The 25,892-nt window shown below is 42.9% G+C and overlaps 1 protein-coding gene across 6 annotated transcripts; it reads right to left on the bottom strand.

Moving 5' to 3' along the window:
- rnf216 (ring finger protein 216) lies at window positions 1-25,614 on the bottom strand. 6 transcript variants are annotated; one of them, XM_035996805.1, is made up of 17 exons: window positions 25,505-25,614; window positions 24,508-24,620; window positions 23,732-23,875; window positions 21,732-23,108; window positions 21,255-21,331; window positions 20,705-20,813; window positions 19,155-19,316; window positions 18,931-19,042; window positions 18,428-18,561; window positions 17,536-17,586; window positions 15,681-15,818; window positions 14,822-14,970; window positions 11,637-11,715; window positions 6,064-6,161; window positions 4,129-4,351; window positions 1,392-1,461; window positions 1-946 (listed from the first exon to the last, which is right to left on the bottom strand). In XM_035996805.1, the coding sequence occupies exons 2-17, from the start codon at window positions 24,571-24,573 to the stop codon at window positions 564-566; spliced, it is 3,372 nt and encodes a 1,123-aa protein (XP_035852698.1). In that variant the 5' UTR covers window positions 24,574-24,620; window positions 25,505-25,614; the 3' UTR covers window positions 1-563. The 6 variants fall into 6 exon arrangements, with proteins under 6 accessions (XP_035852698.1, XP_031176513.1, XP_035852699.1 ...); XM_031320653.2 differs by having other exon boundaries at window positions 23,732-23,862; window positions 24,514-24,620; XM_035996806.1 differs by having other exon boundaries at window positions 25,275-25,591.
- Window positions 25,615-25,892: the final 278 nt, after the last annotated feature.

Here is a 25,892-nt window from a genome sequence, read left to right as displayed (position 1 = left end):
GACAATGCGAACATACAACTTTATTAGAAAACTGTGTGGTTTCACACCTGTTGCACAAAAGTTACAGAAGGGAATGCTAACTGGTTTTATTTTCAATTATGTACTCAAAAATATATGTATAAACTGGAAATAAATTGTCTCAAGATTCTAAACCGTTCATCAGTTCAACCCCAAACGGAAAAAAAGATGAAAAAAGGAACATGTAACGTAGCGTTATGCTTCATTATTGAAGTCCCAAGTTCAGCGGGAGAAGGCAAAGTGTCTAAATGTGTGGGTCTCGTTCCACAGATGCACTTTTCATTTCAGTGTGTTTCATCAGATCGACTCAGAAGAATGTCCGAAATCTACATGAGCACACAAACTAGGAAAAAGGATAAGAGATAACGAGTAGAAAACTGTGATGCAAGCTGAAAGAGATACAAAATAACATCTCAAAAACAGCACTGAAATGAAAAGTAGAACTGTAGAGAGCGAGCGTGTGTGTTTGGGGTGTGTGTGTGTGTGTGTGTGTCTGAGGATGAGCTGATCGCACCACGGTTAACACACTCGTCACAGAGCGTATGTTAGAAGCGTCTGTAGTAGCGGTGCGGGGGTCCGTAGTGCATGGGCATGTCCATCATGTCCATATTTTGGTGATGAGGGTTAATTGGAGGGTGGTGGTTGTTGTTGTTGTTGTTGTTGTTATTGTTCAGGGGGGGCAGGTGCTGTAGGGGGGGCACATAGAGGGCCGGGGGCATCTGGGGGAGGACATACATCCTGCCCTGAGGCGGAGCCGGAGGGTAGCGGGGGCCGCGTGGAGGCACGAACAGGGGAGCTTGTACCGCCTGCGGGTGAGGAGGGGCCGCGGGGTTCGGGTTCTGTGGGTTTTCGGGGGGCGGACCCACACATGGCCGCTTGGTGTCGATAATGGGCTCCGGAGGAGGGCCGACCCTCTTTCCTGAATTATCTGCGAGAAGAAAAAAAAGTAAAAAAGGGAAGTTATGGATGAATCAGATGTTTCTGTCCGGTTTCATCGCAAGTTTAAATGTTATCAGGCTTCCTGGAGGTCTGAACTGAACCCCTCGCCTGCCCCGCATACTTTATACAAACACATTCAGACAGACCAAACACAGGAAACACTCCTGCAACCGCTGCCGGTTTATGGCGAAAACAACAGCCAACTTGTCTGAATAAATAAATGTTTAGACAGGCAAAAGGGGAAGCAGTAGAGAGGAAGAATAATGTTGCTGCAGTGCTACATTTCTCTGCCAGGAAACATAATTCATCACATTTCGACATCAGTCTAAAGAAATGAACGGTTAACGAGATGTTACCGTTACCGGGGTTGAATCACTGAGCAATAATAAATAGTTTCAACAGCTCCAACGGAGTAAGTGACAGCCAGTACTGACCTGCACTCTTCTTATTCAGCTCTTCCTCTCCTTTCTTCTGGATCTCCTGAATGATTCGCTCATCATCTTGCTGCAGAAACAAACACACAGAAGTTGTTAGTACAGTAAAAACAAAGTATAACAAAGCTTTAGCCACCAACATAGCACTTGTTTAGCTGCAGGCTTGTGTTTTATAAAGTATACACCAAGAAGACCAAAGAGCTCATTGTGGACTTGAGGAAGTCTAAAGCTGGCACACCCGCCCCCCATCCTCATCAACGGGACTGAGGTGGAGCGTGTCACCAGCTTCAAGTTTCTGGGTGCCCACATCTCTGAGGACCTCTCTTGGACCCTCAACACCTCTACCCTGATCAAGAAGACTCACCAGCGTCTCTTCTTTCTGAGGAGGTTTGGTATGGCAACTGCTCTGCCCATGACCGGAAAGCACTGCAGAGGGTGGTGAAAACTGCCCAACGCATCACCGGTTCCTCACTCCCCTCCATCGAGACCATCCAGGGCAAGCGATGCTTGCGTAAGGCCCGCAGCATCATCAAAGACTGTTCTCACCCCAACCACAGCCTGTTCAACCAACTCCCGTCCGGGAGGCGTCTGGGGTCTCTCCGCACCCGTACCAGCAGGTTCAGAGGAAGCTTCTTTCCTGCGGCTGTCACCCTATTGAACTCTTGCTCTGCATCCCGGTGACAATTTAACCTACTAACTGACGAATCAGGGAAGGTAACGTAATGACTGATAAGACTACTACACGAGGCAAACGCTGGCGTCAGCGTCGTCGTTTCCGAAGGGCTCCGTTTATGCCCGTCCACACTACAACGCAACCCCGGCAATTTTAAACCAAAAAGGGGTCTACAGTGTTTCAAAATGTCTTTGTTCACGGAGCTCGGAAACGTCGGACTAGTGTGGACGCGAGGCGTGAACGCAGCAATAGTTATTCGTTTTTAAACCAAAAGGTAGTAGTGTGGATGGGGGTCTCCAGGGAGGTCAAAACTACAGTGGAGGGTGGGACTGCAGTTTGTCATCAGATAAACCAGCGTGATATAAATTGACTAGCTGTACTAGTTTGTGACCTGAAAAGTAAACCTTTGGGTGAAGTGAAAATAAAGCCGGTGAACGGTGTGCATTTGTTTAGTCAGAACTTTCATTCTTGACAGGAAAAACCTTTAAATAATGATAAGAAGGCAGCCGGCCCCCTTTCACTAGCCCTCCAATAGCCCTCAGGTTACCAGTATTTATACATTTCTTGGCAATGCACTTGGAGACTAGCTCTTGGCCAGCTCTGGTGCCCCCTCTATAGCTGCTGGAGCGGCTCCAGCTCATTAATTGCTCGGGGACTAATTGTTGCTTCTGGTTGCCAGGGATACTGTGGCCAGGTCACTGTGGGCTACCACCGAGTCAGATGGTCAGGCTCAAAGTGAAGGGGAGTTAATGAACACGTTTGTGAGGGTAAAAGAAATATCTTGGGACTGAATGTGTCCCGGCTAAAGTTAGTGGCCAAATGACAGAATGAACAGACACTTTTTCTAAGTAAATCTGAAGACACCCACGTCCTGAACTTATGGAGAAACGCAACAGCACGTCACGCTGCTGGGTTCCACTATGGAACCGGTTCCTACGCAAACGGTAGTATTCGGACCAGATTAGAACGCAAATTTCGGTTCCTCATTTCGGTTCCACTTAATGTGTCGACTGAAATATTTTCCCTCTGTCGCTCCGGACAGCGGCAGACTCTTTCTTCCTTTCTCCCTTTTCCGCCGAGTAGCGAAGTGAAGCGCGTGTCCGCGCTATTCTCCGACATGCACTCTACAGTCACAGCTGATAGACGGCTTTTTGTACACGCTCCGAAACGGACGTAAAAATATCACACTTTCTCTGTAGTCTACCGTTAGCTAGCTGCCGTAAATGAAGGCTACTTTTAAAATGCCATATTTTCCCTCTGGGCTCACCAAAACGGACGTAAAAGCATATTAACCATTGACTGAACGTGATCGCTAGTAAACATATTACACTTGCTCTGCTAGTCTGTCGTCCAGGACGAGACCCTGTAGCCTGGTGGTGGGGGAGGCGGGACAGCCTCCCCAAATTGTCTGCCCTTTCAAACTCATACCTGTGTGTCCAGGCCTCTTGGACACCATCTCAGAGTTTTCTCCTGTGCAGGACATGCCATAAGTCAGGAGAGGTGTCCTGTCTTGCCAGAGAAGGCAAATATGGTTAAGTTTGAAGCTGGTTTAGTTAGCAGCAAGTCAACATTTATTTTGTTGTTACTTGTTAATAGTGTAACTGTTATTTATTGTTAAATTATTGTAGTTGTGTGTTAGGTGACTTAGGTTTACTTATTATATATTTAAGTACTTTAAAACATTAATATATTGTTTAATTGAAATAATTTTCAATTAAGAAAACACTATAAAAGAGCCTTTCTTTAATGTCATTTTTCAGTCTTTCAAGAATCGGAATCGTTTTAAAAGTGCCGGTTCAGCATCGGAATCGTAAAATCCAAACGATAGCTAACCCTACGTCACACTAATGGGCCCTTTCATTGACACTCCCCGGGCCGCACAATCCTGCAGCAAATCGCCAGATCGCCTTTTTTTTGGTCTGAATGTAGCTTTACAGAAAGAAAACCAAAGAGCTGGTGTCACATAAGGCCTTCCTGTTACAATTTTCATAAAACCAGGCCAGACGAAAGAAAAAGTTATCTTTAAAATAAAAGCTCAGGCAAAGGCCATGTCTGAGAAAGTACCGTGGGGTCGGTCCAGAGGGAGCACTTGCGGCAGTGTCGGCAGGGAGCACCAGGAGAGCGGGCGTGCTGGCAGAAGTGGTTGTAGCCGGTGATGGGCTCTCTGCAGAGGTAGCACATGAAGCTGCCGCAGCGGCACGACATCCGGTTGCAGCCCTCCGACTTGACCAGGCCCGTCCCGCACTTGACGCACTTCCTCACCCGAGCTGCCGTCATACGCTCCTCGCTGCAGCACGTGGACAGAGAGGGAGACAAAGTGATGAACAGGGGAGTAAGAGAAATTGGTAACACTTTACTTGAAGGTATCGACATAAGAGTGACATGACAGTGTCATGAACACATGGGGTTTAGGCCTTTATTTTTTATAGGACAGCAGAAGACATGAAAGGGGAGAAAGAGGGGGAACGACATGCAACAAAAGGGCCGCAGGTCGGAGTTGAACCTGCGGCCGCTGCGCCAAGAAGTAAACCTCTATTCAGGGTTCATACGCATTTTAACCAATACTTTTCCATGACTTTTTGGCAAATTCCCATGACTATGTATTCCTGAAAATGTCAGTCGACATTATACAATAAGAATAAAAATCTGTGTTAAAGTTTACCCTCAGAGGTTTAACAATAAAATGAACGACAACTTATGTTGTTCATAGCGGGAGTCGTAATATCGCTCCCCGAATAGAACGTTGAGGTTAGGACGACGTGAAATACATTTATTAAATCACATATTATTATGCTGTGTTAAAAAAAAAAATTCCATGACTTTTCCAAAACTTTCTGGGTCTTTTTATGTTTCCAAAACCTTTCCAGGCCTGGAATTTGCATTTTTCAAATTCCATAACTTTTCCAGGTTTTTTTTCAAAACGTATGAACCCTGTCTATATATGGTCGCACGCTCTACCAGGTGAGCTACCCAGGCGCGTGTTTTTGAATCTTCAAGTGAAATTTTTTTTTTTTTTCTGCACCTCAGGTACATGTTAGCATTCCCTTAGGCATTAACAAGATTGAAGTCGTTTGCCGTTTGATCATAACCTTTCATGCAGCTTAAAACGGTGCTTTTAGTATATATATTTTTAATATATTTGATGTTTGATTGTTTCTGTACCAGTTCTGGATCTTGGTCTAAAGTTGCCATTGTGATTTTTTTTAGATACTTTTAGTTACGTCCTGTTAAAATCATCGGGTCGGTGCTGCTCAGAGCTGCTCCACTGATCCTTCTACCAGGCCACTTCCTGTCTCTTTCAGCACCAGGAAGTGAGAAGATCTGTGTACGGCTCAAAACAGGAAGTACTGCCTGTGGGCCTTCTGGGCCACAGGAAGCAGCCGGCCACTCCACTTCCCCGAGTGTTGTCCGGGAAACTGAGCTGTTTACCCAGCATCCTCTCCGAGTGAGGAGTACACGGGGACAGCGAGACAAAGATGGGTTCATGGGTAGAAAACACTGTGGGTAATTAGGAGCACTGTTGTTTATGATTTACTATGATCAAATGTATTCTTTGTCATGTCAAATATTAATATATGAATGTTAATAGGGCCCTGTACGGACCATGATGGTGATTTCTGGGAGCCTGATCATGGAACTGGTTCTAGTTTTTGATGAGATGAATTGAAGAAATGAAAAAGAGATGGACAGAATGGGAACAAAAGGTTGCGAAATAAGTGTGGGCTGCTTGGTATAATTTAAAATAAAATATGTCTTAGCAGGACAAATTAAATTTGTACTTTTTAATATTCAGCATGTGTGCAATGTTTTAGAGTTTATTAAGATTCAAGGGGCCAAAATAATAACCACAAAGCTCCTTGTAATCCCATCGAAGGACGCAGAAATCTGTATAAGAGAGTCTCGTATGTCCTCTGCACATCATTAGCGTAGCTGTCTAAGTGGTGGTGTGTTGATAAAGGAGTCTGGTGGAGTCCCGTTTGTTTCTGCAGGACCACTTACAAGAGCACCCTCATGCGGATCTCGTCCCTCTCCAGGACCTGCTCACATGTCTTCCCCACATGCTGCTTCCACTGAACATGGCACTTTCTACAGCTCTCCTGCAGAAAAAGACAAGAAAGGAATTAGAATCTCCTCGTAACATTTATTCACGTCTACTTTTTTTTTAATATAACATCAAATACCAAGAGATTGTACCACGTTTCCACATCACTACACTCTGTCCAGTTACTGCTGAATAAGAGGAGCCCTGCAGTCAGAGTATTCCCCCACAGTCTGCTCTATATGCTGCTGGTGCTGCCACTGCAGGGACTTGGACTTGCACAGACACAGCTATTAGGTGTGGCTCTCCCTGCAAATGTGTGTGTGTGTGTGTGTGTGTGTGTGTGTGTGTGTGTGTGTGTGTGTGTGTGTGTGTGTGTGTCTGCAGCAATAGTGTGATTTGCTCGCCGCTGACTGCTCGGTTGCCTAGAAACAGCAACTCCATCCTCCAACCTTCTTTGTCGTGTCAGCCAGAGACGTTCAGACAACATTGCTGAACACACACACACACACACACACACACACACACACACAGAGAGAGTTAGCCAGGGGTTGCCTCCCTTGCTAACCCTTAGCTAAGTGGTGTCACCATAAATATTTGAACCGCTCATCTAATATTGAAGAGCGTGGCATATGACAGCTGATGCAGCACCAGTATGATGCATATCTCCACGACAACCTCCAGTCTGACTATTAACCTGGGAAGGAAACCCTTCATCTAGCAGAAACACGCCCTGTACGTCCTATGACCTCTTTACACATCCTTCAGTCACTGTTCGTGCGTGTTATTTTGTCATTTTAGCTACCACAGGCTTGTGTCTCTCACAATATTCACTGAGACAGCTGCGTGTGTGCAAGGTCAGCCAGAGGGTGGGGAACTGAGCTGGAGAAGCTCAGAGTTTCCATTGGCATTCGGAGTTAGTTTGGAAGGAAACGCCTAAAGACTCTCCGAAGACACACAAGGACCTTCAAAGTCAGCTTTGAGCAAAGGATGAGCTCTTTTCAAAAAACAAAACAGATGAAAAGTAGACCAACTGTGTACACATTTGTGTGGAGTTTCTGATTTATAAGGGAGTGTCCAAGCAGAGAGATGCACGAAACACAGCTGAGAAGCATTGGAATGTACCTGAGATCCATAAAGTATATTGAGAAAACTCTCTCTAAGACAAGGGTCTTTAGAGGAGGGGAGGAAGGGTTATGTGCCAGCCAAGGGCCGCAGAAGAACTGGGCTCAAGTGTCAGAAAAAGCCAGATCACACAAAGACCATGAGGCAGAGATTGAGAATGGGAAGAGGAGGGAAGGCAGAGCGGTGAGAGATCACCCCCTAGTGGTAACCTAGAGACCAGGAAGAGGGACGACATGAGAAAGGGTGACAGAGTGCGTATGTCTGGGACCTGTTTGACAAGATGTTGAAAAGCAGGAACACACCTGAGTTCTTATAGCGAGGCTAAAAATACAGACGGTGACGTCGGCGTCAACTTCGTGATGCACAAATGGCAGCAGGAAATAGTGCCGTTTAGCTGTTTTACTTCAGTCTCTAACATCCATTCATTCACCGCACCCATCCTGTTCTAACTTGTCCTCCATCTCCATTCACTGCACTCCTCTCCCTCGGGCCCTACCCTCTTTCCTCCCCTCCCACCCAGTATAACCTTTCTCCGTCTTCATTCATACCTTGCCTCTCCGCCTCCGAAACTTTGTCTTTTTTCTCTCACGGTGCGGGCTGCAGTAGGCCTTATAAGGCAGTGCAAGCAGCTTGTAGAGCTTCTGATTGGGGGGCTGCGTCAAGAGTGCATGTGTGCACGGGTGTGTGTGTGGTTTTTTTTTTTTTTGTGGGGAGGTGTCTTTTACTGCAATCAAATCTGAGTACAGATGTGATAACATATGAGATACAAAAAGACTCTAGGGCACAGATCTCAGCTCTTGTTTGCACTCGCCTTCCACTGGCCTACATTTTACATTCCTCTATTTTCATGAAGTAATCATACGCAGGCCGGGACAAGCTTATCCAACTGTCCTCATAACCACATGTGGAATACATTAGTAATCGGGGGGAAGGAAAAGACAGGGAGGAGAATCTGGGTCAAACTTGATCTGAACCCCATTTGAAATGGAGGCGAAGTAAGAAACGACCAGTAAGAAACCAGCCAGGCGAGAGTGGAACTTGCAGCCAGCCAATGAGGTGGCGGTGTGGGAGAAGGCGGGTGGGCTTACGGAAGTGTGTCGGTTACATAATGAAGCCCCTCCCTGCTCGTAGACTGAGCGGGCCGACTGTACAACAACTGTCTTCAAGCGAGCTTATGCTGATGGGATAAAAATAAATAAAATTTAAAAAAAAAACACATGAAAAAGAGACATGCAGTAAAGTCTATATAATGATAATCAGTGTGTGACCATATCTGGGTTCGCGAGGGGCGTTGAACCACAAGGGGGGAAACCCAGACAACACACACCACAGCAGCCACAGACTCACATCCTGATTCCTTCACACAGTAAAGAGGAAGCAAGTTGTGTTAACTTTTTCGTAGCACTTGACTCACCTAACGCATGTTTCCTTCATAAGTCAAAAGTGTACATGTAAGACGGTTGAGTATAATACTGTGAACATATTCTAATAACTGATCTAAATCTGCAGCTGTAGCTTAGTGCTCTGCAGACGAAACCTGTTCAGAAAAAGGATCAGACCAAAAGATATCTGGCATGACTTTTTGTATCTTTGGGCGTGTGTGTGAGTATGTAATAGGATGCAGCTGTGCAGGGACACAGCATGGCAGCCACTATGAACCTCTGGCTCCACCTACAGGTTACTGGAGTGAATAGCAGAAGAAAGGATGAACACCCTCATCAGCACCTTTGCATTGTATACAACCTCAGATGTTTGTGTGATTACATTTAGGGCCCTGTTGCTTTTTGAGCAATTACTGTATTGACAAGGTACGACTCATAAGGCTTATATAGGATATCTTTGGGACAGCAGGAGCATCTCATAATCCAGTTCTTAAAAGAGAAGCCACTGCAAAGAAATTAATAAATAGATGACTACTGTGTTGCCAGAGGAACTAGTGGAGCTTGGGCAAAGTCAGCTGATGTAAAATTACACTTTATAATCTGACCAGACACAGAAGATCTCTGTGTGCTACCAGAGAATTCTGTAAATGGATCATAAAATACTAACAAGCGTAAAAGGGAGAAGGGGACAGGAAAAGGCTAAACAGACTGGGGATGAGTGCTAGCTCTGTTCTGGTCTGCCCTCTGGACACCATAGAGGAGGTGGGGGGAGAGGAGGATGTTAGCCAGGCTGGCATCAATCATGGGCAACAACTCTCAAGAAGGAGCGCTACTGCAGGTCCTTCATTCCAGCAGCAGTCAGACTCTTTAATACAACATCATAATGTAGCACTGCTAGCTGTTTCTGCAATATGAGCCATCACTGGACAATATTCTGCACTACGCTTTATTATTTATTACTCGGTGTCACCTCCAACTGTGCAATATTTCACCTCTATTCATCCGCACCTTACTCATCTGTACATCTGTGTTTATATACTGTCTGTTTATAGAAGGAAGTTTATTATTGTGTAAATATGTTTGATTAATTACTATTATAACTAATTCTATTTTTTCTATTTCTTATACTTATGTATATTTTTTCTCCTATGTCTACTTAATGTGTATTTGTGTTATTCTGTTGTGTGTACATTTTTGTCTTTGAGCTGCTGTAGCACAGGGATTCCCCCAGTGTGGGATTAATAAAGTCTATCTTATCTTATCTTAAAAGGGAACAGATCAAAATGTGTTTTTAAGGTCTTGGGGCGTACCTGAGGCAATGCTAGCCATAACTAGCATAATACAATCTAATCTAATCTCTAATCGCCAAACGATCAAGTTGCATTCTGGGTTACATAGGCGCTAGGTTTTAAAAAAAAGGAAGAATGAGTGGAATGTGAAAAGACGATACTGCTGGTTCCACATTAATGAACAACAAGAAATGGCCACTCCTTGTCTTTATATCGATACTAGGGGCACCACACAGTTCCTGATTTTGTAAATTAAACTAAACTCTATATATATATATATATAGATATATATATATAGATATATCTATATCTATATATATCTATATATATATATATCTATATCTATATCTATATCTATATCTATATCTATATCTATATATATATATATATATTTTTTTTTTTTAACACCTGGATCTAACCATTTAGTCCCTGGTTCCTCCAGTTGAAACGCAGGTTTAGTCCCTGAGTTTAAAAACGGGGTTCAATGCAACTAAGAATTATTTGAGTTATTGATTAATCTGTTGATTACTTTCAACTTTTACAATTGAAAGATGAGTTGGTTTGATCTACAAAATGTCAGAAACTAGAGAAAAAAATGCAAATCACAATTTCCCAGAGCCAAACGCAAAGATATTCTTTGGAAAAATGCAAAGATATTCAATTCACAGTGATATAAAAACAGACAAAAGAAGAACATCCTCACATTTGAGAAGCTGAAACCAGAAATAGTTTGGCATCTTTTCTTGACAATTGTGATTCATTTCCTGCGACAAATCATTTTAAGCAACTAATTTAATACATGGGCTTGAGACATGCTTCAAATTTAAGCCACCATCCTGAGATCATTAGTTAACATATGCTGGAGGACTGGTGCCATGGTGCCAAGAGGTGATTCTACACATGAATTATGTCGAGGTGTTAATCTCTCGCTGTCCCCCATTCCAGGAATGTAGTGATAGTAGGAGTGTGTGTGTGTGTGTGTGTGTGTGTGTGTGTGTGTCTGTGTGTCTGTGTCTGTGTTGAGTCGGAAAGAGATTTTCGTGGTGCGGCCAATTGACTGTGAGACTTAAGGACAGAAAAAAAAAAGAGACAAAGACACAACAAGAGAAGGAAGGGAGGGTTGTGTTTGTGTGGTGAGAGTGAGAATATGATTTTGGGCATGTGTGTGTGAGTGGGTTTGTGTGCGTTTCTGTCAAATAATGGAGATTTTAGACTGGAGTCCATGTGACAGCGTTGGCAGACACAAAGCAACGCCTCCCCTGCATTCCTCAGACCGAGGGAGGGATGCCCAGAGATAAACAGAGAGGGAGAGACAGAGGTGGCGACCTCGCCAGATGGAACCGGTTTATCATCTGCTGAAAACTGTTCATCAGTCTTTTTGATCTTGACAGACTTGATCTCTGTCTCATGCCCAGGCTGCATTGAGATGATTTATGCTGAAGTGGACGCCGCTCTCAGAGCTCTCAGGTTTCACTGTCACGATGGACTGAATTATTTATGATGCTGAATTCAAATCCAGGTTCAATCTCCCTTTTGTACAGCGTGATTTAACTCTGACAAATAGCCATATGCGAGAACATCAGATGATGCATATATTGTGCAAGAGACAGAGAGTTAACCTACATTATTCCTTTAAAGTTCTGGTCTGTAGAGGGAGAACAGTAGCAATACAACAGCCTGGCTTCCCCAGAAGTTCAAAGTGTATAATGAACTGAATAAAAGCAGAGTGGGACTGACCTTGCGGCACCGAGGGTTGGGACAGCTAAATAGAGACCTGTCTTTGTCCAACAAGGCTGGGAAGTTGCAAAACGGACACCTGAAAAAGCCAGAGAGGAAGAAGGGTTGAGGAGTGAAATGTATGATACAGCTGTACATGAGACACCCAGATAGAGTATCCCACTGTGAGAAAAACAAACAGACATTATTGCAGATCCCTTATGAGTGCACAGATCCCCTTCAGACCATCAATTAACATGCATCCATATTGACTAAACTGCAAGTTCAAAAAGGCTTTAAAAAAGGCCCCACATGGTCACATTTGTCAAACATCAAAAACCATGTGTGAATATGTATGTACTGGTCCGAGTACAAGTGAGACTTAGTGTTTGCTGGCCATCATAGAGGACTAGGGCTGCAACTAACAACTATTTCCATTATCGATTAATCTGCTGATTATTTTATGGACTTGTTCAGTCTATCTAGTCTCTTTCCCAGAGCCCAAGTTCACGTTTCCAAATGATTTATGTAGAGATGCACCGATTACAATTTTCTAGGCTGATTCCGATTTTTCACTGAGTTTAACCTGCCGAAACCGATTTTAGCCGATTCCGATGAAATTTTTTCTAACCACTTTACAGCATACACAAATATTTATTTTCTATCTTTTCTTTAATAGAACTTTTTTTTTTTAACAGATAATCGATCGCTATAAAATAGAACTATATAAATGACTCCTGGTGTGGGAAATTCACACACATCTAAAGTGCAATGTTACAGAAGAACCATTTCCTTCTTTTCACATCCAATATCCAACTAAAAAAATGTGATATAGGCCTATTTAGCAAACTAAACTTCTGTATGAAAACAGCGAAAACAGGTAATGGCAATACAATAATATATAAATAACAAATAAAAAATAAAATAAATATAGCCTTGCAGTATAAAGATATTTCTCAAAAGTGTGTGTGCGTCCTTGAGAACTGTAAGTCGTACAACTTGTGTTGTCAGTTCATTGTTAGCTGGTGATTTCGTTGTTTGTGTTCTTCACCTGCCAGCTAGGTTGCACGTGGCTGTTGATTCCATATGATGGCGATTGTTGAACGCCCTTGCTCACGTTTGTAATTTCTGTGCATTATTTACATGCTACAGTAGTTACACTGCATTAAGATAATGTACTTAATAGTGGGTTTAGTGTTATTATTTGCTAGCCTATATATAATGCCTATGCATTGTGTATGGTAGCCTTTACAATGTTATTTATTTACAGCATTTGACCGGCATAAAATTGGCATATGTCAGACTGACCGGCCGGTTGCCGGTCATGGCCGATCACGTGAAAATCAGCCAATTCCGGTCACCAGCCGGTCAATTGGTGCATCTCTAGATTTAAAAGGTCCCATGACATGCTGCTTTTTGGATGACCTTAGTGGTCCCCTAATACTGTATCTGAAGTCTCTTTTATATAGACCTTAGTGGTCCCCTAATACTGTATCTGAAGTCTCTTTTATATAGACCTTAGTGGTCCCCTAATACTGTATCTGAAGTCTCTTTTATATAGACCTTAGTGGTCCCCTAATACTGTATCTGAAGTCTCTTTTATATAGACCTTAGTGGTCCCCTAATACTGTATCTGAAGTCTCTTTTATATAGACCTTAGTGGTCCCCTAATACTGTATCTGAAGTCTCTTTTATATAGACCTTAGTGGTCCCCTAATACTGTATCTGAAGTCTCTTTTATATAGACCTTAGTGGTCCCCTAATACTGTATCTGAAGTCTCTTTTATATAGACCTTAGTGGTCCACTAATACTGTATCTGAAGTCTTTTATATAGGCCTTAGTGGTCCTCTAATACTGTATCTGAAGTCTTTTATATAGACCTTAGTGGTCCCCTAATACTGTATCTGAAGTCTCTTTTATATAGACCTTAGTGGTCCCCTAATACTGTATCTGAAGTCTCTTTTATATAGACCTTAGTGGTCCCCTAATACTGTATCTGAAGTCTTTTATATAGACCTTAGTGGTCCCCTAATACTGTATCTGAAGTCTCTTTTATATAGACCTTAGTGGTCCCCTAATACTGTATCTGAAGTCTCTTTTATATAGACCTTAGTGGTCCCCTAATACTGTATCTGAAGTCTCTTTTATATAGACCTTAGTGGTCCCCTAATACTGTATCTGAAGTCTTTTATATAGGCCTTAGTGGTCCCCTAATACTGTATCTGAAGTCTCTTTTATATAGACCTTAGTGGTCCCCTAATACTGTATCTGAAGTCTCTTTTATATAGACCTTAGTGGTCCCCTAACACTGTATCTGAAGTCTCTTTTATATAGACCTTAGTGGTCCCCTAATACTGTATCTGAAGTCTCTTTTATATAGACCTTAGTGGTCCCCTAATACTGTATCTGAAGTCTCTTTTATATAGACCTTAGTGGTCCCCTAATACTGTATCTGAAGTCTCTTTTATATAGGCCTTAGTGGTCCCATAATACTGTATCTGAAGTCTCTTTCCCGAAATTCAGCCTTGGTGCAGAATTACAAGCTGGAGGGTGGGGGTGTGGTCTTGACCAACTGCCACTGTGCTTGTTTGCAAGCCATGATGTCTCTCTCTTTCTCATGGGTGGGCCAAATTCTCTGGGTGGGCAAAGCAGAGAAAGGGAAGGTAACCTTTCCCCTTATGATGTCATAAAGGGAAGATTCCAGATCGGCCCATCTGAGCTTTCATTTTCTCAAAGACAGAGCAGGATACCCAGGGCTCGGTTTACACCTATCACCATTTCTAGCCACTGGGGGACCATAGGCAGGCTGGGGGATCTCATATTAATGTTAAAAAACCTCATAAAGTGACATTTTCATGCCATGGGACCTTTAAGATTTCATAACAAAGAAGCCAAAGAAAAGCAGCAAATCTTCACATTCATCACTAAACTGGGCAGATTTGGGCATTTTTTCTCAGTAAATGACTTCCACACTTAATTGACTATGAAAAGTGTTGCCAATACATTTTTGGTTGATTTGAATCAATTGCTTCTGTTCTGTAAAATATGAATAAAAATGTGTGCAACGATGCATGGCGTTAAGAGAATCCATTTTCAAGGTGTACATTACAAAGTGTAATCCAGCTTAACCACATGCAGGGAGTTTAGATACAAGACAAACGTAATAAACATACACACATGCACCCACCCACACCCACACACTTACCGCACAAGCTCATCAGCACAGGTGGCAGCGACCGCCTCCTCCGCCTGCCTCTCGTAGTATTTACACAGTATGTTCTCTGGGAGGACCTTCTCCAGCTCACATACTGGGTAGGAGCACGGGCAGCCCCCCTCCATGCAGCTCAGCTCCGACTGCAACGTCAACACACACAATTACAAATGTACAGGTGCATTCACAACCAGCTTCAGCCAACACTCAGCCACACACATGTATGCAGATACACACAATGTACAAAAACTGAGTTACCAGAGTATTAGGTAAATGGTGGTAGACAGAAAATTCTCAACACCTGTCATTACAATGCAATCCAGTACAACAATGTCACAAACTATGGTCTCATAAAGATGCACCAGAGAGGATTTATTGCAGAACTGCATTATTATTGGATTGCAGGCGTACCAAATAAACCGACACGACTGTTTTTTTCACATTGTACTCCAAACCTTGTATATGTCACTATATTTCTTGCCATGTTTTATGACATAGTGTTACAGAATAATGTACTTCTTCTCATTTCAGTGCAAGATAGAAAGCCTGCAGAGACTTGAAACCTGATTAATAACGACAGACTTTTGAAATCAAACAAAATCTTACATACTTCGGACTCGGACACACACGCACGCAACAAACGCACGCACGCGTATATATATATATATATACGCGGCTATTTGACTATTTCATTATATAACTACAGTAACTAACATTTGTTTGACTGCCACAACTATGTGTAATTATCCAGCTCAGGAAGACATTAGTTTTTATAGAAGAATCATTTATAGTTGCCTGGCAACATTATCATCCTATTCAAATGTGAGAAAAAACTGTGCGTGTGTGTCGGTACCTTTCCGGAGCCAAATACCGCCTCCTGAGCGTATTTGACCAGGCACTCTTTACAGAACAGGTGGCCGTCTGAACACTGCGTCATCTTCTCAAACGCAAACTCCCCGTAGCAGCAGCCACACTCGATCAGCTGGCCGTCCTGGAGAAAGAATCGGACATAGACATATTTTATGTAGCTCAAACTTCTCTACAATCTTTAAGAGATCGTCATTTAATAATAATAATAATAATAATAATACATTTATTTGTAAAGCGCTTTCAGGTCAAAGTGCTGTACAGAGTATAGAAAATACAGTTTAAAAACATTTCAAATAACTGAAACAAAAATAAACACACACTCGGACTCTCAGGAAAACATACAGAGAAATTAGGCCTCATACACAACAGTAAACAGATGGGTCTTTAGCTTTGCTTTAAAAGCCTCAACAGAACAAGCCTGTCTGATGTCCAGAGGTAAACTGTTCCACAATGTCGGTGCACGGAAAGAAAAAGCCCGTTCACCAATTGTCTTCTTTTTAACCTTTGGGACACTCAGAAGACCCATGCCCTGAGAACGCAGGGCTCATAGGGGTTCACTAGGTCTTTAAGATACAACGGTGCGCTGCCATTTAATATTTTATAGGTTAGCAGCAGCACCTTAAAATCTACTCTGGCATGAACAGGGAGCCAATGAAGAGAGGATAACACTGGTATAATATGTTCCTATCTGGAGGCTCCGGTCAGAACACGAGCTGCAGCATTCTGAACCATCTGCAGACTCCGAAGACTTTTCTTTGGCAGACCCGACAGGAGGACATTACAATAATCTAGTCTAGATGACACAAAGGCATGAATGAGGTCCTCAGAGTCCTTAAACGACAGTATTTGTCTGATCTTGGAGATGTTTCTAAGATGGAAAAAAGCAGCTCTGGTCACCTCCTTTATGTGTAAATCAAACGAAAGTGTGACCTAATTTTGCTGGTCCGATAAGCGTCAATTCTGTCTTAGCAGAATTAAGCAACAAGAAATTTGAGAATTAGTGACAATGTCAAGTGCCTTGTGGTACTCAAGGGACTAAGAAGTAAAATAGACCTACAATGCAACTAGTCTACAATATATTCTACAAGTAAATTGCTTTTCAGGGACTTTGGAACTTTAAAGCTATAGTGCGTAGTTTCTGTCGCCCCCATGAGGAATTCTAAGTAATGACAACAACACGGTCGGCGCGTCCACATGACCCAAGCCTTCCGTGATCGCGCACGCACCCCCACCCCTCCTCCATGCAGCTGCTAGTAGCCAAGGAGGACACGGAGGATTAGAAAAACATGATGGACTCTTCAGAAGAGGTCATTATCTTCACTCGAGTTTCTGCGCGGGAAAGTCACTGGACGCCACAATCTTCTGAACATAGTCATACTGAGAAATACAGAGAGAGTTGTGTGGAGCTGATAGTCTTAATTAGCTTTGTACCAACTCATTTGGCAGCGGCTTGAATGTAACAGACGTTCATGAATATCAAAAAGTTACGCACTAAAGCTTTAAAAAAAACAACAATAACATTCAGCTGTTTGACTTTGAGGGAAATACTGGAGGATCTATTTTAATCCGGGTCCCAAAATTACTATTAGTGTGATCAGAATAATAAAAATGTAGTCATCTTAAAAATACATTCAGCAGCTGCCTTGGGACTGACTAGCCAATACTACCTTGAACAAGCACACCAAAAGCCTACGGAAGTATGGTCTTTATACCTTTGATAGTATATATTGCATTGTGAAAATTATTTTTTTTGAAAATTCTGTTGAGAAACCATTTTAACACAGTATGAACCATTGTGAAGGCTACATCAGTTTGGTTGAGGTATGTGTGCTTCCTACCTTCTTGTATTCATCCTCATTGACCTGCAGAGCCAGGAGGAAGTCCTCGTGCTAGAGCGTGAGAGAGAGAGAGAGAGAGAGAGAGAGAGAGAGAGAGAGAGAGAGAGAGAGAGAGAGAGAGAGAGAGAGAGAGAGAAGTTCAGTAAACTGGGAGCTGGGACATTAACTTTTTCTTAGCTGTGTTTGTCAAGCTATGAGTGCTACACCTGAAAAAAGGTTCAGTTTACTGTATTTGTACCCGTAGGTAGATTTTTTTTTTTGCAGCGATATGACATCCATTATGACACATAGCTATGAAAAGATACTAAAAGAATGGTACAAGTACTTAAAACCTGATATGAATACTTGAGGTTCCACCAATCAGGACATAAATATCTACAAGTATAAATATAAATAAGTGCAATAAAATCATTCAAATAAATATTCTCTCAAATAGCAGCCATTCTTGGTAAGCGGAGCCAAGTATAAGTCAGACTATTACATTCCCTGATGCAAGAAAAGTTGCATATGCTAATTAAGCAGCAACTAAACAATGTCTGTATACATTATTTTTATTTTTTGAGTTATCTCATATTCCCCTTCATCTACAAAGCCGACCTTTCTAAAAATGCCAGAAGGATTAGCTTCCATACTAATCAAACTTTCCCCCTGGCAATATTATGCTGATGGAAAAAATAATGCGGAGAGCTAAATACCCTAAACTCACTGCTTAGTAGCAGCAAAACAGAATGTACGACTGTATGCGCACAATATAATAAAGAAAACAAAATGAAGTTGCAAGTATGTAGGCGTGCATGCAATACTGGGTGACAGAGATACATCGTGAATTTCATCAAGAATTACTTTCACAGAAAAAAAGAGTATGTGTGTGTGTGTGTGTGTGTGTGTGTACCTCTGCCCATTCCTTGGCCTTCTGCTGATAGAACGAAAGCTCCTTCTGCACAGAGGCTTCCAGACTGTTGTACGTCCTGCAGTAGCGTCGGTCACTCTCCAAGAAATACATCCTCTTGTGAAACGTCACTGAATCTGTTGGACAGAGGGAACCTAGTGAGCGAGACACCTCATGGGCAGCAAAAGTAGGTATAAAATCAGCTAACCCTAACCCACACTAACAGTAAACTAAAACAGCTTCTCTAGAACACTGATGGAGCCCCTGCAGAGCTCTGACAAGACACAACAAAATTTAAATGTTCTCCCGTGATGCAGCTGCAGATCTGTGGTCAAACTCCGTTACTGAAGCTTACGCGAATGAAAGAATAGCACCATTATTAACAAACACTGGTCGTTTAAAATGAGTGTGTACTGGAACAAAACAAGAAGGCACACAACATACACACACACGCGCGGTTTGCAGCAGCCGTGTGCGCACAGAGAAAAGTGAAAAGGTTTGTTCACCGTGTCCAAAATGGAAATCAACGTAGCAGCGCTCGGAGGAGGCTCTGCTCCGCCGTCTCTTTCCTGAGGGGTCGCCTGAATCTTGCCACTTCTTCAGAGCTTCACATAAGGCCTGGGAGAGCGGGAGTTGGAGGACATTTGTAAAAGCCAGCAAGAAAGTAGAGAAAGGGTTGAAATGCGATCGCATTCCTAGGTGGCGCGGTGTACTATGAGACCGCAGGTACCTTGCGCGTGATTGCATAGTGTCCCTTCAGAGCATTGAGGGCCCATTTGATGTCCTGACAACTGAGCATCCTGAAATCTGCCATGAGCAAGTCGGCAGCCTGCATCACAGCCTCAGGTCCCACCGGGCCCAGTTTGGTATAGTCAAACAGGTCCTCGGTCACCTAGAAAAGACCCATAACAGACGAATAAACTAAGTACCAAGACACTGAGATATCGGATTTAAAGACGGGTATGGAGCAGTCATCAAAACAACAAATGGAAAATAACATTGTATAACTGCGTGTGTGTGTGTGTGTGTGTGTGTGTACTACTCTGCAAAGTTTGCTTAGGAAAAGAAAAATACAGATAAAGTTACTCTGTTTCTCTGTCTCCTTTCCATGTGAAACACTCACATGATGTTTTTTTTCAGTACATTCATTCTCTCTGCCCAACAACAGCACAGTCATAATCTGGTGACAACCCTCAAAAAAAGCTCTATTGTCATATATTTGTTTGGTAAGCTTGTTTGACATAATTATGTAATGAGGAACAATCTATCCTTCCCTGTATTTCCAGTTCTTCAGTTTACATGCACACTGTGGCTACATAATGTTCTTAAGCGTGATTTATGGGCTCCAGAGGCTACACGCAGAGCTTTCACCGTGGCCCGTTTATACTTGTGCACTGCTGTGTGCGTCGATCTCCTTAGGAGAATACCAGGGCCGGCATGTGTGTGTGTGTGTGTGTGTGTGTGTGGGGAGTGTGTGCTAGAGAGAGTGATAGTGACGGGGATTAGCTTCGGAGCGGACTCCAGAGGCATAGTGAGAGAAACAAAGTGTCTCCCCTGTTCTTTCTGACCACGGTGGGAAATCTGGAGCAGGAAAAGTTAACCCTCTCCTTGATTTCATGTTGTTTATGGAGAAGGAGAACCAGGAAATGAGCCGGGGGAAATGCAACGCTACCAAATAGGGCTGGGCAATATATCAATATTATATCGATATCGTGATATGAGACTAGATATCGTCTTAGATTTTGGATATCGTAATATCCTGATATGACATAAGTGTTGTCTTTTCCTGTTTTTAAAGGCTGCATTACAGTAAAGTGATGTACTTTTCTGAACTTACCAGACTGTTCTAACTGTTCTATTATTTGCCTTTTCCCCACTTAGACATTATGTCCACATTACTGATGGTTATTTATCAAAAATCTAAGTGTGAAGATATTTTGTTAAAGCACCAATTGTCAACCCTAGAATATCGCCGCAATATCGATATCGAGGTATTTGGTCAAGAATATCGTGATATCTGATTTTCTCCCTATCGCTCAGCCCTACTACCAAGCCACGGCTGAGCGACGTGTAGTTACATTTTTCGAGAGATGCACGTCAGCCTTAGCCACGGTGCAGATTTAACACAGAAGCATAAATCACGCTTTATACTGATTAATGACTTTATATTACCCCACACAACTACATCCTACTTAAACTCAAGTTCAGTGTTCAAACATCACACACACACACACACACACACACACACACACACACACACACACACACACACACACACACCTCTGTCTGGGTATCTCCAGACTCCAGGAGGATGCTGGTGGGAGCTGCTGTGGCTGCTGAGGTATCCCCCCTCGGATACTCTGGGTTCTCCAACAGCAGGTTACAGATACTGGAAACACAGCAGAGGGGAGCTGCACGTAAACAAGCTTGTACAGACATACACACAGTTATAAAGGTATGATGGTCTTCCAATACCCATCATCCTACACAGAACAACTTCAAGCATACAGATTTGGGACTGTGCCCTATTGCATATATATATCAATGAAGTGTACACCTAATTTGGTCAAAAGAAATAAAAGAAATATTAAAATTATTTAAAAAATAATTTAAAAACAGGGTGATCCTTTAAGCTATAATAAAGGTTAACAAAGAAAAGTAAACTAGATCTGAATAAACCAAGGTACAAAAATACATTTAACACCACAAGTATAAAGGATACAGCAGCAAATCTAGACACCTTATCAGGTATTCATTTCCTGAGCTGTTGAATCAGTTAGTATTACTTTATATGAAGTGCTTGAGAAAGGAAAAGGTTGCTGCTTCTTACACATTCAAGTCTTTCACATTATTCTTTTGGATCAGTTCTGCTACATAGGCTTCCTGGACATCTGGGAAGAGATCCAACTGTAGAGGCAAGACAAAGAGTTGAACAGGTGGAATGTAGTTGGGACAGAGGAGGTGAGAAGCATAGTTTACACCACAATTTAGAGCTGCTCGATTATGAAAAAAACACCTTGCACTGTGAAATTCCCCTTAATACTTTTCCCTTTTAAACTTTTTTTAAGACAAAATAAGAGTTTACTTGCAAAACGTAATGTGCAAAATAACTGTTTTTCTCGATTGCATTGTTTTTGTGATCGTTTGGAGCCGGAATCGTAATCACGATTAAAATTTGATCAATTGCCCAGCAGCCCTACCACAATTCAAATCAATTAACTTGATATTAACCGAGTGATGAGCTCATGAGACAAATAATAGACATGCAGACCATACCAATGCATACAGCGCTTAATGTGATACTCACAACACCAGTGATAAGGGCTCTAACAAGGGGCTCTTCTCTCCCTCGTGGTGCAGAGGGACCGGGCCTTGCATCCTCTATCCGGGGAATGTCCTCTGGCGCAGGAGGGACCGCGACCAGACCAGGGGCTGGATTGACCCTTTCTGGGTTCGGAGCTGGAGCCAGAACGAGACGAGCCTCTCCCCCATTGCGGGTGAAGGTTAGGACTGAAGCTGTGGGAGCTGGAGGGTTAGAGTTCACGTTAGGCATCCTGATGTGGAGGCTGCGGGCTGGTTGGACCACACCAGAGGTACCAGCCTGTGGTGGAGGATTGGGAACAGCCACCCCAGGCGCTTGGCTGCCCAGGATGATCCGGTGACCCGCCTCGGGAGGTCCTAGTCTCTCTGGGGCGGCAGCTATTAGCACTGCGGGGGGGATCACCGGTATCACCTGAGGGGGTTGAGGGGCCTGGACTGGAGGCTGGGCAGGGGCCTGGACTGGAGGCTGGGCAGGGGCTTGGGCCAGGGGCCGTGGTTCTATCTGAATGAGATTGCCCTGCATGCGATTGAGTAACCCAGACTGCAGCGGGTTCTGGGACCTGAGCTGCTGCTGGGGTTGAGTTAGGAGAGCAGAGGCCTGGATGCTCGGCTGCTGGGGAAGAACGACTAGTTTCACCTCCTTCACCTGGATGAGGTGGGGTTGTAGGGTTGTGGTCCCATTGGACTGGAGCTGTGTAGATGTACTGGGCTGAGACTGCATCTGTGTGCGAGACTGTGACTGTGCAGATGAAGTACTGGCCTGATGATTGTCTTGTGAATGAGTACTTGTACTAGCCTTTTCTTGAGTGTTTGTAGAAGAACTTGATGCAACCGCACAAGAGTAGTGTGTGGCACTGGTAGAGGTACTCGCCTGGGGCTCCACCATTATGCGTACTGAAGAGCCAGCGTGTGGCTGTATGAGTCCAGATGTGCTGGGCTGAAGCTGAAGAAGTACTGGTATAGGTGCTCTGGATGTGCTGGCACTAGCCTTGGCATTTGCGGAGGTAGATGGGGCTTGGATAGGAACCGCAAGGAGTTCCACTTTTGCGCGTGCTGACGTACCGCCCTGTTGCTGCGAGTTTGTGTTAAGTTTTGGCTGAGACAGTGTGTGTAATGAAGAGCCAGGTTGTGGCTGTGTGTGTGCAGGTGTGCTAGACTGCACTGGTGTCTGTGTCCGTATGGCTGGCCGCAATGCGGAGGAGTTGGCATTGGCATCTCTGGAGGTAGAGGGGGCAGAACCAGGGTCCACTGTGGGAACCCCAGATGTTGCGCTACTATGACCTACAACTTGAATTAGGTTGTGCGAGGCCCCACTCCATTTTGCTGCTGGACGAATCACATGTCTGCGTGCACGCGTTAGCGGCTGCAGGAAAACACAAGAGGCAAAAGAGAAAAGTTGATAGATGAATGGAAACAAAGTTGTTACTTCTGTTGCAACTTCTGCAGCTCATATTATTGACAGCAATTTCTGATAAGAGTATAACCGGACCCAAATGGATTTTTTTTTAAATTTTATTTTATTTTTACAGTTTTCAGCGGTCATCCAGAATGAAAATCAGCAGAATTTAGTGGACAGTTTTTCTGCTTGGTTGTGTGAATGTGTTAACATTCTAAATTGTTCTCTTTTTTTTTTTTTTTTTTTTTTTTAAATCCGCAGAAAACCTGCAGAAAATTCTGCAAAAAATTCTGTGTGGCCTGAGTATAACATGACAACTGTTTAACAAAACACACGTTTACGCCATGGGTCCAAAATTAGCATCATCTTACTAGCCAAATGCTGGTAAAATATGCAAGTGGCTGGTAGATTTGCTTCAAAAACAATGGTAATTTGTTGCGTGGCTGGTAAAATTTGAACATCCACTAGCCATTTGGCGTTAATTTTGGACCCTGTTTACGCATGTCTAAAATGTTTACCTTATTGTACAAAGTAACAGGGAAGCTTCAAATACCGAGTCTCTTTTTGTAAGAACAGGATTTATCAGTCACCTCCAATATGCTGACGTCGTCATCATCTGCATTGTCTGGGACTAAAACAGGGCTGCCAGGTACCAGAGTCATCGGCTCCTCATCCGAGTCATCAGAAATGGTGATGAGCTCCCTCTTACGGGAACGGGAGCCTACACAGTCACAGTGTAATGTAAATATCACAAAAGTGTATAATGTGTGGCTGATTATGTCTTTAAAGTGGCAATCTTTAAGATTTCCATCCTGGTTAATTTAGAATTTATATTTGAGAAAACAATGGAATCGTGCTGAGTTAGCAGTCTGGAGGCTTGTTGTTAATTCAAGTTTTCAGAATTGTGGACATAGTTCAGTTTTTTGTGGGTATACAATAGAGAAAAACTGTAATATAGCATTTTTCCCCCCCATGAATGTCACCACAGACACCCAGTTCAAAATACTGCAACTGAACTTGCTTGTTCACAACAAGCTAATATCAGACTGATAAATCTGTCAGGCGGATATATTTGTTCAAGTACTTTAATATCTGCATTATAAAAAGGTATATTTCACATGCCAATGCCAGTGGAAACGTCTCTGAGGATAACCAGGGTACAGTTTAGTTTTAAATGTTGTTAAACAATTGCCAATATGACAAGGAAAGCATGTCAGCCTCATTCAAAATCTACAGTGTCACCTGAAAATGGCAGCATTGTGTAAGATGCCATGCCGCTAAGTTATCAGTGCCATTTTCGAGGCCCTGTCTCGAAATGGCACTGGAAGATATCACTGTTGACATTAACATACTGTACGAAGACGTGTCTCACCTTGGCTGCGGTGGATGTTGAAGCTTGCCAGGTGAATGACGTCATCATCACTGCCTCCATCTGCCATTGTGACTACACTTACCAGCTCACTGCTCAATCAATACCATCTACACACACGCGCGCACACACACGCACACGCACACACGCACACACACACACACACACACACACACACAGTTAACGTGCTGGTATTTCAGGGGGATTTCAACAATGGTTTCACTTTAAAATACGTAGCTAACTTGTCATCACACAAACACGAGAAGAGTTGGACTCCGTAAATAACAAGGCAACTATAAACTTATATGCGAATATCCAATGGTCAGCTTAACTGGTATGTTAGCAAAAGAGAACTAACGTTGAACAAGGAGGAAGCTTAAGATCCTTAAAGCAACAGAAATCTAACGCATGGGGAGCAGAGTCCAGGGGTTAGGATTTGTGTCACCAACTACAATACACATTAGCTAGCTAACTGAAAGTTTATTTAATGTGTTGGCCAACCTGATCCCACAAGAATGTGTTGAAACATTCACTCACGTCATCTTAACTTTCTAAACAAGTCGTAGTTGCCCTAGATCTGATCAAAGTTGGCATTAAATCAATGTAGCTAACGTTATATCTTACATGTTGTTAAACTGCAGACGCTAACACTGCGAGAAGAGACTGGCAATGTTGCAATACTAGCGTTTTATTCACCATCGTGACATTATCCTCAACACTGTAACATTAGCTTAAAGTTTGAGATGCCGCAGATAAAAACAAACATGTCAGAACAGCAATCGATCATTTCCGCGCAGACACAGAACAAACCGCTCTCAGCTAGCTAAGCTAATGTTAATTAGCTTGGCTTGCCAGCTAGCTAGCTAGCTACCGTTAGAAGATTAAGTAGTTAGCTCACTTCTATCGCGATTTCTTTCCATAACATTGCTTCAAATCAACTATGTTCAGTCTATTATTAAGGTATGAATACTATACATGCAGAAATGTACAATACCGCAGCTTCGTGTTGGACAACCAATACAAAACGCCTCCTTGTTGGACTGACAATCCGTGAATATCGAAACAAACTGCCAAAACAAGACCAGTAACAACGTCACGCGTACGGTAAGAGCTACGTTCAAACGGTAGACCTCTGGGAAATGTAGTCCTTAAGGTTGAGGTTATCCTCGGCATTGTAGTCAGGCTTAAACCTCAAAGGATATATTCTATTTACATGTACAAAACTTAATTTCTGAGTTGCTAAGGTCACACGTAAAAGAAAGAGAAATAACAGCAAAGTCACACAATAACTATATATATATATATAGGGTGGAAAATATGGTTCTAAAAGAATATCACAAAAAGCTATAACATTTGTATTTCTAATTAAATCCATCAAAAAG

Source organism: Sander lucioperca, chromosome 21, assembly GCF_008315115.2.
Source record: "Sander lucioperca isolate FBNREF2018 chromosome 21, SLUC_FBN_1.2, whole genome shotgun sequence".
Taxonomy (NCBI): Eukaryota; Metazoa; Chordata; class Actinopteri; order Perciformes; family Percidae; genus Sander; species Sander lucioperca.
The sequence above is the reverse complement of the archived record's forward strand: the minus strand, read 5'-3'. Positions and strand labels throughout refer to the sequence as shown.